Source organism: Carcharhinus amblyrhynchos, chromosome 6 (genome assembly GCF_965287045.1).
Source record: "Carcharhinus amblyrhynchos chromosome 6, sCarAmb.v2.hapA, whole genome shotgun sequence".
NCBI classification, from domain to species: domain Eukaryota; kingdom Metazoa; phylum Chordata; class Chondrichthyes; order Carcharhiniformes; family Carcharhinidae; genus Carcharhinus; species Carcharhinus amblyrhynchos.
In genome coordinates, this window is record NC_137329.1 from 49,168,233 (window position 1) to 49,185,375 (window position 17,143).

Sequence of the window (17,143 nt, forward strand, 5' to 3'; positions counted from 1 at the left end):
ATTTGGGGATACCTTAATAAGTACATGCTGATTCCCTCTTTGATAAGAATATAGGTTTTCTCTTGGTCTCTCTCAGCATCCTTCATTGGACTCATTGAGACACTCAGTGTATCTCTCATTAGGAGCAGCAAACCCAATTTCCCCATCCCATTTTTTGTCAACCTTACACCCAGTGTGCCCATTGGCTGATCTTGCCAATATGCTTCCTGTCCAACTCTTTCATCCCACTCCTGACCCTGTGGTCTCTGGTTTCATTACATCTCTGACCAGAATGTCTCTTTACTTATGAACAAGGCCCTTGCAATCCATGAATTTATTGTGGATGCTTACATCAACATCATGGCATTAATGAAAACATGCTGAGGAGTGAGGACAACTCTCCCCTGCATTAAGCCTCTTGCTTAGCTATAACTTTGATTATCCTGATCAATATCATTCTGAAAACAACAGTGGCAAGGCAAGGAAAGAGGTGGAGGGTGTTGCAAGAGACATTTATGTTAGTTGGAAGAAATTCAACAAGAGTAGAAAGAAATTGAGTTGACTAGGGAAGAATTAAGTCACATGGAGTGACAATAACACATTTAAATGATCAGTCTACCAAGGAAGTCCTGTTTACGAAACCTGGGAAGAAAGCAGAAGCAGGCTGTGTTTATGGACTATGAGATGGAGACCATTAGGTAAGGGCTGTAGAGGGGGCGATCTCCTGGGCAGAAAAGCCAGTGGCAGTCTGGGCTTAATTGTCTGGGGAACTAGAAGGATGTGGCGAAGAGCTGGCATACAACCTCCACAACAATGCTGTTCTTGACAGGAGCTTAATTGACAACGTCAATCTTGGACATGAGAGAATGGAATGCTGAAAGTTCAGAAGGAGGAAGGTTCCAGTGAGTGAGAAATACAGATAGTGAGCACCAGCTGTTTCTCATGAAAAGTTGAAGAGTGGCTAAAGAGACCAGAGGAATACAAACATAGGTTAGTGTAAAGTAAGTTCAAAATATGTGACAAAAGTTTGAAATAATCTTTCCTATTTTATAGTCATGACAAAAATATTAGGAAGTCCAAACTATAGTTGGAAACTAGGCTGGATCATCTCAGGTACTCGCCTAACAAGCATACATGTCTGCATAGATCTCTCTAATGGAAGTTCTATGCTTTCCCTTTCTGTTTATTATTTGTCTTTATTATTTGTAAGCTTGCTTGTCTCTGAGTCTCTTTTTCCAGGTTTCTATCTTCCTGTTTATGCCTCAGTCCGTATCTATAGTTTTCTGTCTCTCTTTGTGTTGTTGCTTCTCTTCCTGTACCTGGTGGTGTAGAAGGCAGAATTTCATCTGTTCCCATAGTGAGGTTTCTTCTTGAAACAGGTCTCTAGCCTGTCACCAGAGCTTATAGCTTGAGGGACACTACTCGGTATCAAACATGGCTGGCCAGGAATCTCTCCCAATTTTACCGTGTGCCGTTGGTCTGTTGGGAGCATTTTGCAGGTTGACATTGAAATTCCTGACGATCAGGTCCAGAGGTGGTACTCAAACCCAGAGCTTCTGGCTCAGAAGCACCACAAAGCCTCATAACTTGACAGTTTTACATACCTTATCAGCCCTTAAAAAGCATTTTTGTCTCCACCATAAGAAAGTCATGGAACACAAACTGTCCTCTTTTAATCTTTGAGGACTGGTTAAAAGAGAAAAAGCAGAGAGCAAACAAGCATTTTCAATTGATACATGGAGCAGGATTCTCCAGTCGTTCACGCCAGCGGGATTCTCCCATCCCGCTGTAGTGAACAGATTTAGTCAAGCACCAAATTCTCCATTCTCTCTGGCAACAGTGGCAATGCATGAATAGCCAGGGAATTCAGGCCACTATTATTAATAGGTGACTCATGTATTAGTTCTCAGGGTTCAGCTATTTACTATCTACATTTACAACTTACATGAATATGCAGAGCGTAATGAATCCAAGTTTGCTGATGATACAAATCTCTGTGGGAAAGTAATGTGTGAGGAATAAGCAAAGAGCCTGGTTTCTGCTGAGCCACGGAGACTGTGGACGTTTACAAATAATGGACAGGATCTGGATCTGGAAGTCTCTCCCATTTTTGGTAAATCCCACTTTGGTCTGAAGAGAAAATGGGTGGGGTGGCGGCAAGGCAGAGACATAAGATATGCAGGCACAAATTTCAAATTGGCTAGGCAACTTAAACTCGGTTCACAGGACAAGCAAATCCAATTTCTTTTCCAGGAATGATGTCAACCCACAGTGTGTGTTCCATGACTTTCTGGTGGAGACATACATTTTCTTTAAGGGCAGATAAGATGTGTAAACTGTCAGGCTGTCAAGTTATTTAAATCCCCTTATCAACCCTTTAGAATTTAAAAATAACTGCCTGCCTATGTCTGTGACAGTTCAGAAAATCTGTTGAAGACAATATAAAATAAGACGAGATTTATACTGTTAGTCTGAGGGGAGGGGGAATTGACAAAGATGTCATAGACAAAGAGACAAAGGAAATGTAAATGTGGTGATCACAGTGTAGAATGGTACTGATAGCAGCCATTAAGAGGCCACTTGTAATGGCTGCTATCAGCGTTCTTAGCTACGATCACCACCATTTACATTCCCTTTGTCTTTTTGTCCACGGTATCTTTATCAATCCCCTTACCTTAATAGTATAAATCTTGTCCTATTTCTATTGTCTTCAGCTCTGGTGGAGGTTTTCTAGACTTGAAACATTAGCTCTACTCTCTCTCCAAAAATGCTGAGATTTTCCAGCATTTCCTGTTTTCATTCCAGGTTCCAACATCAACAGATAATTTGATTTTATCTTAAGAAAATCTGTTCTATCCATTTCAATAGATATTGGTTGACAAAACCCCTAAGACTATCACTATGGCATTATAATACTTGACTGCTTCCATATTCTATTATTATCACAGTGGGGGGAGGGGTGGTCTATGAGTTTATAGTCTGATTGACATCTCAGAGTGGTTATTAAAGGATTAGCTGTCATTGATGTGGGGTTATAAATACAAATGTTTGCTTTTATAAGGAACTAAGTACTTGAGGGAATTTAACTGTATGAATGGGTTTTCATGAATGAAAGAGTACTTTTATCAAGTGAAATCCATAATAGATACTCAGAACTTTATTTAATTTCATCTTAGAATGTCACCTGAGGTTTGCTTTGGTGGATATTTAATGAGTTGGTATGAAGGGTACAATGACAAATGGTGGCAGATATGGGCTGGCATGAGCTGGCACTAAATTGGCGTAGGAGCTATAAAGGGCCCTGGGGACTAGTGGGGGGCAGGAGGATATGAGGGGCTATTGAAGATGGTTTGGTAGGGAGGGTATTAGGGGTCATTAGGAATGGATGGGTGTGGTGAGTGGGACGGCGTGAAAGATGAAGGCCAGGGGCTTTAATATTTAACAAAAGCAACTGTAACAAAGTCCCAGAGAACCAAAGCAGGTGTTTTAAACAGATAGCTACATCTGGAAGTGGTGGACATGCCTCTATCCTGCACCTGCACCACTACCATCTCCTTTCTGAAATAAAAATCATGCTATTTGGGATACTTTTCCCTGAGTGGGTGTGTTGAGCTGGGAAATTTCACAGCTTAAGTTACCTGCCTCCATTGTGTGAATCTGGTCCAAAGGACCTGCACAGACATGTTAAGTGTAAGGTAGCTAATATGAGTTTATTTACTTTGCCAGCAAGAATAGAAAAATAAAAATTTCATACATGGTGACAGTCAAAGTTATTTACAACACAATAGGCAGACATTCAGTCCATCAAGCCCTCGCTGGTTCTCCACAGAGCAATCCATTCCCAACTTGATCCTTGTAACCCTGCAGGTTTATTTTCAAGTGCAAATTCAATTTCCTTTTGAAATCATTGACTATTTTCACCACCACCACCCTCACGGGCAGAATGTTCCAGGTAATTACCAATTCTTACATAAAAACATTTCACCTTGCATTCGCCCTGCATGTTTAGCCAAAGCCTTAAATATGTGCTCTGGTAGAAATTTTTAAATGTTAGTGTTCAAATGAATTTGGATGTACTTGTGTCCAAAACATAAAGTTAACATATGGGTTCTTTATTCATTCATTCATTCATTTGTGGGACATGGGCAGTGCTGGCTGGCCAGCATTTATTACCCATCCCTAGTTGCCCTTGAGAAGCTGGTGGTGAGCTGCCTTTTTGAATCATTGCAGTCTACGTGTTGTGGGTTGACCCACAATGCCATTAAGGACAGAACTCTAAGATTTTGACCCAGAGACAGTGAAGGAATAGCAATATACTTCCAAATTAATATAGTGAGTATCTTGGAGGGGAACTTGCAGGTGGTGGTGTTTCCATGTATCTTCTGCCCTTGTCCTTCAAGACAGAAGGCGTCATGTGTTTGGAAGGTGTTGTCTAAGGATCTTTGGTGAATTACTGCAGTGCATCTTTTAGATAGTTCAACTGTTGCTACTGAGCGTCAGTGGTAGAGGGAGTAGGTGTTGTGGATGTGGTGCCAATCAAGTGGACTGCTTTGTCTTGGATGGTGTCAAGCTTTGTGTGTTGTTGGAGATGCACCCATCCAGGCAAGCAGAGAGTATTCCATCACACTCCTGACTTGTGCCTGCTAGATGGTGGACATGCTTTGGGGAATCAGGAGGTGCGTTACTTGCCGCAGTATTCCTAGCCTCTGACCTGCTCTTGTAGTTTGTGGTGATTCCAGTTGACTTTCTGATCAATGGTAACCCCAAAAATGTAGACAGTGGGGAATTCAGTGGTGGTATCACCACTGAATGTCAAGGGGGGGCTGGTTAGAGTATCTCTTATTGGTGAGAGTCATTGCCTGGCATTTGTGTGGCGTGAATGTTACTTGCCATTTGTCAGCCCAAGCCTGGATACTGTCCAGGTCTTATTGCTTCAGTATCTGAGGAGTTGTGAATGCTACTGAACATTGTACAATCATTGGCGAACATCGCCATTTCTGACCTTACGAGGGAGGGAGGAGTACAGCAAGTAATTAGGAAGACAAATGGTATGTTCGCTTTTATTACATAAGGGTTAAAGTACAAAAGTAGGAAGGACTTTTGGGAATTGGCAAGGGTTTCGGTGAGACCACATTTGGAGCACTGTGCATCACTTTGGTCCCCTTACCCAAGGAATGATGCACTTGTCTTGTGGGAGAGCAAGCAAGTTTCATTAGGTTGATTCCTGGGATAAAAAAGTTTACCAATTCGGAGAGATTGATTGGAATACCTGCATCTTAACTTGCCTAACTCAACAGTTACCCTAACACCTTATGCTTGCTGATCTACAGTGACTCCTAGTCAAACAACATCTTAATTTTAAAATTCTCACCACTGCTTTCAAATCCCTCCATGCCCCTCCCTATCTCTGTCATCGCTTCTAACTCCACAACATTCCAATATATCTGTGCTTCTCCAATTTTGGCTTCATGCGCATTCCCTATCTTAATTGCTCCACTACTGGTGGTCATGTCTTCAGTTGTCCAAGCCGGAGCTCTGGAATTCTTTCCCGACATCTCTCCATCTCTCATCTTGCTTTCTTCCTTTAAAACACTTATTAAAGCCTATCCCTTTTACCAAGCTTCAGGTCATCTGATTTAATGTCTCCTTATATGGCTTAGTGTAATATGATGTAATGCTTCTAACATCATGTAATGCTTCTGCGAATCACCTTGTGAATGTTTCATTATGATAAAGGTTATATGTACATCTATATTTGTTGTAATTGTTAAGTTTAACAGAATGGAGGCAATTTCATGGAAACATAAAAGATTCTGCGAGGGTTTAAGAGAGTAGGGTTATTTTCTCTAGTTGGAGAACGTATAAATAGGGAGCATAGTTTCAGAATTTAAAAAAGTCTTGGTCATTTACGACTGCTATCAGAGGAAATCTTCATTCAGAGAGTTGTGAAACTTTAGGATTTTCTGTGAATGCAGAGCCATTGAGATATATTGAAGGCTGAGAATGCTTGATTTGTGGGCTACAAGGAAATCAAGAGCTATTTGGTGTGGCAAGGAAGTTGAGTTAAAGTTGAAGATCAACAATGAATTTATTGACTGGCAAAGCAAGCTTGAGCGTCAGTAAGGCCAAATTCTGCTCCTATTTCTTATTTTTCATTGTCTCTCATTCTATCTCATTTGTCTACTGGTCTTTGGTTTCCATGGTTTTTTTCTTTCTGTTGGTCCCTCTCTGTCTCAAAATTTCTGCTGGTAAAGATGATGACACTGCTAGAATTTTTCTTGCAAGGACCAGAGAATTGAGAGCTCTTTAGCTCATTGACTTTCTCACCACTCAACATTGCATTTTAAATATGATTATAGTTCACTCTGTCAGCAAGAGTCTTGCAATATATTGTATATGGTGGTTTTGTGGTATATACCAAAAGTGAGTAAGTTGGAGGAAAAATGTGAAAAGAGGATTAATCATAACCCTGAGCTTAGATTCACCCTTATCATACTCTGTCAATGCCATCATGGCAAATCATAAGAATAATAATCTCCTGAAAGGAATTAATTGGAGTTCATGGACCTTTCTGCAATTAGGGCCCACTCTGTTTTACTAAGTACCATCTTGAGAAGAACGTGAAGAGAAGTAGTTTTGAGATGCTGCAAGTTTTAAGGGATCTTGCAGGGAAATACAAATGTTTCTCCTGAGTGTTAGTAAATGACCATTCATCATGCAGGAAAACTATGATGGAGGATTTGCTGTTGAAGTCCCTTTAAGATTTGTCACTTGTGAGTTGTTCACCATTATTATCCAGCTGCTGTGAGGCTTGCTGTATAAATCTTTTCTGTGAAGAGTATACATCTTTCCTTCACTTTGTATCATATGAGCTCAGTCAATCTGGCAATATGTGATCCAGACACTACTTCCCGTTGTGTTGCAAGTGAAAATGCTGACATTTAAATTGCTGTTGGAGCTCTTTAAATTAACATTAATTGTGAATCCTTGTCTGAATACTTCTTCAATCTGTTATAAAGTCTTGTATAGAATAAATAATATATACAAATCCAAATGTTTTGAGTAAATGACAATGCAAATGCATCATTGAACATACTCACATCACCCAGTTAATTCTAAATTTTCACTGTCAATAAAGTCCAAGCTTATGATTATATTTCCATCCTTTGCTCTTGATCTCTATGGTTCTCTCCTTTTCTTTCTTTTCTCTGTTCCCCTTTCCTCTAGTTTTGTTTTTTTATTTTCTTGATTCTCTGCATTTGTACAGTTCTTGCTTTCCCTGAGTCGATCTGTTAACATCTGTTTCTGTTTTGCTCTCTCTCCTGGTCTCTGTTTCTCTTGCTCTTTCTCTTTCCCATCTCTTTCTCTGCAATCACTGTCAATTCTGCCTGTCATTGGCTGCCTGCCTTTATCTTTGTGCAAAATTTTCCATTACTCCTCAACTGCGTACAGTGATTCGTCCTCCCACTCATGTGTGGGTTAGCTTTTTTTTCTCCAAAAGAAGCAGCAGCAACACATAATGAATAAACCATCACAGTTCAATGCGGCCCTGCTTTTGCAACTTGGGATTGAGACATCACGAACAACCATAAAGAATTAACCATTACATCTAGTCTGAAGATTGGATGGTCACTCTGGACATACCCTGATTTAACACTCTTTTATCCTGCTCTTGTTTCTTTTTTTGCAGATCATTTTGAGGCACTGGTAGGAGAGCGGAATAATGGGGGTACTGACTCAATGCAGTCCCCAGGGGGAAGAGGAGGCCAATCCAGAAAAATCCCAGAATTCTTTGCAGCTTAGCCAGGAGAATCGATGGGGCTGGATGAAACGAGTCTGTCTGAGAGCAAGCTACAGTGTTCTCTTCTGTGTCCTGACCCAGATCCTGGTAAGTCTTTGGGTAGAAATGCAAATCAAAGATTTTTTGTCATGACACATGATACCATCGTCAAAGTAGCACTGCTGTTTTTTGGTTGGCATAAATTATATAGTCTTAATAACATACTCATTATACAGTCCACTATGCAAAGGCGAGGATTTATATCTAGTTCAGAGTTGATACTGGCCACATTCAATTGAAAGCTTTCACTTTCATATGGAGTACAGTCCCCAGTATGCTGTTGTTGCCTGGCGACCTATATGAAAACCAATTAGATACAAGCAACTTTAAGGCCAGAACGTTGCTCTCATTATTTGATAAGAATAACAATAAACAAAGGGAAATAATGCTATTACCACAGGAATAGTTCAATAGACATGGGAATGATGTGTGTATATGTATATATTGGGAATGATGTTTGAAAATTTTAGTAAATATTGGAATTGTTAGCAGAAATAGCAGTGAGATTACTGTAATCACCGGTAGCAAGGCAGCAATAGCTCTGACATCATTAAGATAGCAAAAGCTGCAGAGTTACAGGCAATAAGGCAGAAATAATGGTGTAATAACTAATAAGGAAGGGAAAGCTGAGAATAAAGGCAGACCAGCTCTATAATCATCTGGAATAAGGCAGTAATCAGTTGCTATGAATATGATATTGTACATGATTTGCAGATTTCAGAAAAAGGGGCTAATAAAAAGTGCTGGAAAAGCAAAGGAAGCTGACAGCTGCAGTGTTGATCTGCACTCCTGTTACTAGATGATTACGGACTGCCAGTTTCTACTTTCGGTTTACTCTGGCGCTTGCTTCTCGATCATATCTTAGTCCAGAGATTATGAGACCAATTGAATGCTATTGCTTTCAAGACTGATATAATACAATTAAATCAATGTTAGAATGAATGTTGATTTATTTCACTCTCTCTCTCTCTCCTGTTGGCATTGCAGAAACAGGCAGGAGAACAACAGGCAGAGTTGCCAGATGTTGGCCATAGACTGGACTGAAGGCTGGAGGAGTCCATGCACATTTTTTTTGCTGGCATGGCTCAAGCATGCAAATGCTTGGCTACCTCCATGAAAAGAGTAGTGCCCACCTTTGAGACCCAGGAACAATAGAACAAGCAAATTCTGCTGATGTGTGCCTGGACCTGCACTCCATCGCACCACACAGGGTGCAGTGCAGTAGTGGCTAGAAGAGGGGAATGGGGTACTTAAGAGAATCAGTGAGATTCAATCAACCACCCACAGGATGCAGGCGCACTATCCAGGCACCTCAAAGGAATTGTCTCAGAACACTCCCCAGGGTGCCCTGCTACTCCACCTCCCCTTGGCCAATGGCTCAACCATCTTCAGTAAGAAGTCTCATAACACCAGGTTAAAGTCCAACAGGTTTATCTGATAGTAAATGCCACTAGCTTTAGAGGTTTGCCCCTTTGTCAGGTGAGTGGGAGTTCTGATCACAAACAGAGCATATAAAGGCACACACAGTTTACAGAATACTGATTAGAATGCGAGCCTTTACAGCTAATCAAGTCTTAAAGGTGCAAGCAATGTGAGTGGAGATAGCATTAAGCACAGGTTAGACATGTGTATTGTCTCCAGACAGGACAGTAAGTGAGATGGTGCAAGCCCAGGCAAGTCATGGGAGTTACAAATAGTGTGACATGAACCCAAGATTCCGGTTGAGGCTGTACTCATGTGTGCAGAACTTGGCTATCAGTTTCTGCTCAGCAACCAAGGTGGCCTTCATGACATATGACAATACACATCTCTGACCTATGCTTAATGCTATCTCCACTCACATTGTCTGCACCTTTAAGACTTGATTAGTTGTAAAAACTCACATTCTAATCAGTAGTCTGTAAACCGTGTGTGCCTTTATATGCTGTGTTTGTGATCAGAACTCCCACTCACCTGGTGAAGGGGCAAACCCGAAAGCTTGTGGCATTTACTACCAAATAAACCTGTTGGACTTTAACCTGGCATTGTGAGACTTCTTACTGTGTTTACCCCAGTTCAATGCCGGCATCTCCACATCATATCAACCATCTTCAACAGGGCAGGTCGAGGAAGGTACACATGAACCTAAACAGGGGCCATTTAGCAGACTAGGGCCCTCAAGGCCCGAGACCAATCGAGAAGATCCACCAAAGTCATCACAGTCAACAGAGAACAGCAGTTAGCAGGCTGCCTCCACCTTAGATATGGATGTTGGGGCTGCATCAAGGCAGAACAATAGGGTAAGAAAAATCAAGAAGTATTAAAGGCACACTGGTGTACATTTATATATCATTTGGACCCTTGTAAAAATATATATTCAATTCAACTGTTTGCAATTCTAATGGATTTCGTCATGCTAATAATTGCTGCAATGTCTATGGGTAACTGAGGCTCTACAATTTTGGCTCCATCAGAATCTGATGAGGGATAACTTCTATTGATTCAGTTTTCCCACATTATTACCATTATCTACAATCCCACATGTAAAATTAAGCACTGGCCTTCAGTTGTCTGTTTGCTGTTTGGCCATCCCTATGTCAGCCATTTTTTTGCAGCTCACCACGTTCTGACCTTGGAAAATTTGTTCATCAAAATCATTACATCCCCTACAGCTGTTGCCTCAATGTCAGTTGGGGATGGTACAACTACTTGTGGGAACTAAATTCAGCTATTTGGATAGCAAGGTTAATTGTGAACACCGTCTCAGAGGTGAGAAACTGTAGTTGGACATTGTCCTCGTAAGATTTGAAAAGCAGAGGCTACCTTAACTGTTTGAGGAAGAAATGGTGACATGCAGCTCAATTAAGTAAAATGGCAATGGCCATATTAGCCTTGAGTGATCTTCTTGACAGAAGCCAGAGATTGGTTGTAGAGAGTTGTTTTTCAAACTGGAGGACTGTGACCAGCGGTGTGCCTCAGGGATTAGTGCTGGGGCCACTGTTATATGTCATTTATATTAATGATTTGGATGAGAATATAGGAAGCATGGTTAGTAAGTTTGCAGATGACACTAAGATTGGTGGCATAGTGGACAGTGAAGAAAGTTACCTCCAACGGAATCCTGATCAGTTGGGCCAGTGGGCTGACAAATGGCAGATGGAGTTTAATTTAGATAAATCATAGAAATTCTACAGTGCAGAAAGAGGCCATTTTGCCCATCATGTCTGCACTGACCACAATCACACCCAAGCCCTACCCCCATATCCCTACATATTTACCCACTAATCCATCTAACCTACACATCTCAGGATACTGTGGGGCAACTTTAACATGGCCAATCAACCTACCTGCACATCTCTAGACCGTGGGAGGAAACTGGAGCACCCAGAGGAAACCCACTCAGACACGAAGAGAATGTGCAAACTCCACACAGACAGTGACCCAAGCCGGGAATTGAACCCAGGTCCCTGGAGCTGTGAAGCAGCAGTGCTAACCAATGCGCTACTGTGCTGTCCTTTAATGAAAGGTGATGCATTTTGGTAGATTGAACCAAGACAGGACTTATTCAGTTAATGGTAGGGTGATGGGGGGAGTTAGAGAACAAAGAGATCTAGGGGTACATGTTCATAGCTCTTTGAAAGTGGAGTCACAGGTGGACAGAGTGGTGAAGAAGGCATTCGGCATGCTTGGTTTCATCGGTCAGAACACTGAATACAGGAGTAGGAATGTCTTGTTGAAGTTGTACAAGATATTGGTAAAGCCACACTTGGAATACTGTGTACAGTTCTAGTCACCCTATTATAGAAAGGACATTATTAAACTAGAAAGAGTGCAGAAAAGATTTACCAGGATGCTACCAGGACTTGATGGATTGAGTTATAAGGAGAGACTGGATAGGCTGGGACTTTTTTCTCTGGATCGTAGGAGGCTGCGGGGTGATTTTATAGAGGTCTATAAAATAATGAGGGACACAGATCAGCTAGTTAGTCAATATCTTTTCCCAAGAGTAGGGGAGTCTAAAACTAGAGGGCATAGGTTTAAGGTGAGAGGGAAGAGCTACAAAAGTGTCTAGAGGGGCAATTTTTTCACACAGAGGGTGGTGAGTGTCTGGAACAAGCTGCCAGAGGTGGTAGTAGTAGAGGCAAGTACAATTTTGTCTTTTAAAAAGCATTTAGATAGTTACATGGGTAAGATGGGTATAGAGGGATATGGGTCAAATGCAGGCAATTGGGATTAGTGGCATGGACAAGTTGGGCCAAAGGGCCTGTTTTCATGCTGTAAACCTCTAAAACTATGACTCAATGACTGCACAAGGGATTTGAATGTAGGATTAAGAGGTGTGCGCACATCTGATTGAGCTTTTTTGGTGCTCACATGGAGAGTTGTTTGTCCTGCTAGCCTCCTTATCAAGGCTTTCACAAGACTTTGGATAAAAATCTTGCACTCACATTGATCTGGAACTCATTGAATGACAGGACCTTTTGTGAATTTGGAGAGAGACTGTGGAACAGACTTCTGTGTTGGACCATCTTGAGGTCTGTGATGCTTTCAATACGGTGCATGCCTAATCAGTGGTTAGTACTGTTGTCTCACAGTACCAGAGCCATGGATTCAATTCCAGGCTTGGCTGACTGTGTGGAGTTTCCACATTCTCCAAATGTCTGTGTGGGTTTTCCCCAGGTGCTCAGTTTCCTCCCACAGTCCAAAGACATGCAGGTTAATGGATTGGCCATGATAAAGTATCACTTAGTGTGCAGGCTTAAAGAATTAGCAGGGTAAATATGGGGATAGATCTTGAGTGGGTTGATCTGGAGGCGAGTTGATGCAGATTTGATGGGCTGAATAGCCTCCTGCTGCACTATACAAATTACATGAGTCTATGATTCTATTGGGCCTCTACAGGTTCCATTTCTATCTTGGCTGGTAACGTGGTTCATGGTCTTCCACTAATGCTAAGGCCATCTAGGAAAGAGGATTTTAGGGGTCTCGATGTTTGCAGGTCTCAAGTGGTTGCACCTCAGCAATCCATTGGTGAGGCACCCTTAGTAATTATCTGACAAAGAAACATCAAAACTTCTTGCCGTGGGAGATGCCAAGGGTAATAAGTTTATGATGTATGAGTGCCAATTAGGGAGCAGGGGCACAATTACCCTATCTCATTCTGCATTGAGCAGCAATCTCGATTGGATAGATAGTGCTTCTCCCTATACACCCATCTATCTGGTTCTTCATGTTCACGCCCTCAACCCCTCTTTGGGGACAGATGCCAGACTGACAGGAGATCATGCCTGGTGAATCATGATATCCAACTGCTTACAGACTGCCATACACGGCCGGAATATACCATGTAACCAGCTGTGTGTTTCATGGCTGTGGGCGGCAGCCTGCTATTGGTCCATGGCAGGATCTTCTGTTCCCACTGTTGTCAATGGGGCTTCTCATTGAATGCACCCCTCCCCACCCAGAATTTGACTGAGTATGGTATTTAAAGCCCTAGCAAAACTGGAGAAAAATAGGAATCAGGGGGATGGGGGGAGAAACACTCCACTGATTAGACTCACACGTAGTACAAAGGAATATGGTTGTGGTTGTTGGAGGTCAGTCATCTCAGTTCCGGGACATCACTGCAAAAATTCCTCAAGGTGGACTCAACCATCTTCAGCTGCTTCATCAATACCCTTCCTTCCATCATCAGTTAAGAAGTGGGGATGTTCACTGCTGATTGCACAATGTTCAGCACCATTCATGACTTAATGGATACTGAAGGAGTTCAGGTTCAAATGCAGAAAGACTTGGGCAATATCCAGGCTTAGGCTGACAAGTGGCAGATTGCATTCATACAATACACGTACCAGCTAACGACTATTTCCAACAAGAGAGAATCTAACCATTGCCCCTTGACATTCATTGGCATTACCATCGCTGAATCCTCCATTATCAACATACATGGGGTTAAAATTGGCCAGAAACTAAAGTGGCATAAACATATAAGTTCTGTGGTTACAAGAACAGGTCAGAGGCTAGGAATATTGGGTGAATAACTTATCTCCTGACTTCCAAAAGCCTGTGCACAATCCACATGGCACAAGTCAGGAGTGTTTGGAATACTCCACTTGCCTACATGAGTTCTGATGCAATAATACCCAAGTAAGCTTCACACCATTCAAAACAAAACAGGCCATTTGATTGGCACCTCAACCACAAATCTCCACAATTGAATAATAGTGGCAGCAGTGTGTACCATCTACAATATGCCATGCAGGAACTCCTCAAGACTCCTCAGATGACACCTTCCAAACCCAACAACTGCTACCATCCAGAAGGACAAGGGTAGCCGATATATGGGAACACCACTACCTGCAATATCCCCTCTATCAATCAACCATTTAAATTTAAAGGGGAATTTCACAGTAACTTAATTGCAACATTAATGTAAACCTTACTTGTGACTAATGAATAAATTTTAAATATATAATACCCCTCAAGCCAAACACCATTCTGTCTTAGAAATATATCGCTATCCTTTAATTGTCACTGGGAATTCCCTGCCTAACACCACCGTGGATGTATCTACATCACATGGACTGCAGCGGTGCAAGAAGGCAGCTTACTAATTGCAAAGACAATTCGAGATGGGCAATAAATGCCTAGCCTGTGACACCCAACCCCATAAATGAATCCAAAAAAAAGCACTATTCTAGTTAAAGCTGCCTCAGGTCATGGAAGAAAGGAGTGCTATTCAGATTCTATAGTGGCCATTTATCACTTGGGCTCTGCATTGTTTCGCGCATTCAAATGGTCAAACCAATATTAGGGCAAATGATCAGTACTGCTATTTAATGAAGTTCTCCAAATCCATGGAACTTTGAAGAGAAATAACATGAGCTAAAAGGTGCCAGGTCCTTCCAGCCAAAAAAGGCAATCAAACCAACTGGTTCAGAAATGTGTGGGCAATTTAAGCTTCTTGGAATCTGACCGTATCAGCAGACAACAATGATCTGGGACTTTCTCTGGGTAAATATTGGAGAGCCTTGCTGAAGTGGTTCAAATACCTGAACCTTATCTTCATGAAAACTATTGTCTGCTCTATCATGGGCCTGGTGGAAGCATGGACAGCACTATATTTCTCTTCAGCAGCAATCTGTGGGTGCAGAACTGGCATCATCAGCTACACCATCTGGGGTATCTCTTGTCCCCAAAGACCCAGCCTTGTAACCATTAACTTATTTCAAAAATCTGTGGCATCTAGGAATGGTTCAACACATAAGAGTTGTGAGAACCCCTTAGATACTCAGCACAAACATATAAGAGTTGTTTTCTGTGATTAAAAATCTTTTGAACATTTAAAAGAGTGAAATCCTTTTCACATGATGAATCACACAGAATATTGCCAGAGAGACCATAGGAGATTTCAAGGCCACATGTGTGTACTCAAGTGCATGCTGCACTAGCATAAAGTAAGATATCGCTGAAAATCCCACCACTCTGGCAGTCTGGCTTTTGGCATTCATGCAAAATTGGACATAATAGTATACTGTCTTGACCAGGGCATTTGTGATTTCCTTTATGCATTCATGTCCTGCCGATTAGAAGATGTGCTACAGATCATGTGTGTAACTTTGGAAGGGTGTGCTACAGGTCACGTGTGTAACTTTAGAAGGAAAAAGATACAAAAGTCTGAGGACATATACTAGTTGATTCAAGAACAGCTTCTTCTCTGTTGCTATTAGACATTTGAATGGACCTAACTTGCATTAAGTTGATCTTTCTCTGCATCCTAGCTATGACTGTAACACTAAATTCTGCACTCTCTCCTTTTCTTCTCTATGAACGATATGCTTTTGAGGGTATCATGCCGACAATACTGTTTTTTGAATTTAGGACAATTCTGGCTTAGGAAAATGTGTGGTTAGCAAGCTACCTTGAAAATGATGCTATTTAAGACAAAAAACAAGCGATCAAAATAGGTTACTGCCTAGAATCAAGTATCCCAAATTTCAAACAACCATTACAATTAAAATTATCTCACTCTTACGTGTGAATTTGTATTTGGTTTAAAATTCCACATGTTTCTCAAAATATCCTGGAATCATGCTTATGGCCATTGAAATATGACTCCAGGTTCATAATCTATGAAAAGAAACTTGCATCAATTACTCTTCCTCTGTTTTTTAGTGGGAGGGGGTTCAGTTGTATGGAGAATTCAAAAATCAAAATTAGAGAGGGTAGAAGCGCAGGTTAATGGAACTGAGGGCTCAGGAGAGATTAGTAAAGTTTCCAGACCACGTAATAGAAAACAGAGTGGCAAGAATCTAAGGTCAGGCAGAGCAAAAAAGATGACAACTAAGAGAAGAAGATTAATGCAGGACTGAGGGTGTTGCACCTAAATGTGCACAGTATACAGAACAAGGTAAATGAGACTGTTGTGCACATTGAAATTGGCTGATACGATGTTGTGGGCATCACAGAGACATGGCTGCAAGGGGATCAGGGCTGGGATCTAAATGTCCAAGGATAGCGTCCTATCGGAAGGATAGGCAGATGGGCAAATCGATAGCAAGAAGTGATACAGGATAAGAAAGCATAGAATCTCTGAGGGTAAACTTGAGGAATCGCAAAGGTAAAAAGACTGATAAGAATTATGAACAGGCCCCCAACAGTGGTCAGGATGTGGGGCAGAAAATAAATCAGGAGATAGAAAAAGCATATAGAAAGGACAATATTACAATAATCATGGGGGACTTCAATATGCAGGTGGACTAGGAAAATCGAGTAGGTAGTGGAATATCTGAGAGATGGTTTTTTGGAGCAACTTGTGACAGACCCTAATGGCTACAGGCAATTCTGGATTTGGTGATGCGTAATGAGGCAGACTTGATTAGGGAACTAAGGTGAAGGAACCCTTAGGGAGCAGTGACCACAATATGGCACAATTTACCCTGCAGTTTGAGAGGGAGAAGCTGGAGTTGGATGTCACAGTATTACAATTAAATAAAAGTAACTACAAAGACATGAGGGAGGAGTTGATTGGAAAGGGAGCCTAGCAGCAAAATAGTAGAACAGCAATGGCAGAAGTTTTTGAGAGTCGTTTGGAAGACACAACAAAAATTCATCCCAAGGAAAAGTAAACATGCTTAGGGGAGGACGAGGCATCCATGGCTTACAAGGAAAGTCAAGGACAGCATAAAAGTAAAAGAAAAAGCATACAAAGTGGCAAGGATTAGTGGGAAGCCAGAGGATTGGGAAGCCTTTAAAAGTAAGCAGAGGACAACTAAAAAAGCAATAAGGGAGGAGAAGATGAAATATGAGTGTAAGCTAGCTGGTAATATAAAAGAACCTAGGGAG

The 17,143-nt window shown here is 41.5% G+C and overlaps 1 protein-coding gene across 1 annotated transcript in view; it reads left to right on the top strand.

Annotated features, from left to right (window-relative positions):
- The window catches only part of ptpn5 (protein tyrosine phosphatase non-receptor type 5), a 124,006-nt gene that overhangs the window by 24,364 nt on the left and 82,499 nt on the right, over positions 1-17,143 (top strand). Inside the window, exon 2 of the mRNA XM_080190431.1 lies at positions 7,670-7,867. Within this exon, the coding sequence (XP_080046557.1) occupies positions 7,703-7,867 (165 nt within the window). The 5' untranslated portion in view covers positions 7,670-7,702. The remainder of the gene's footprint in view (positions 1-7,669; positions 7,868-17,143) is intronic.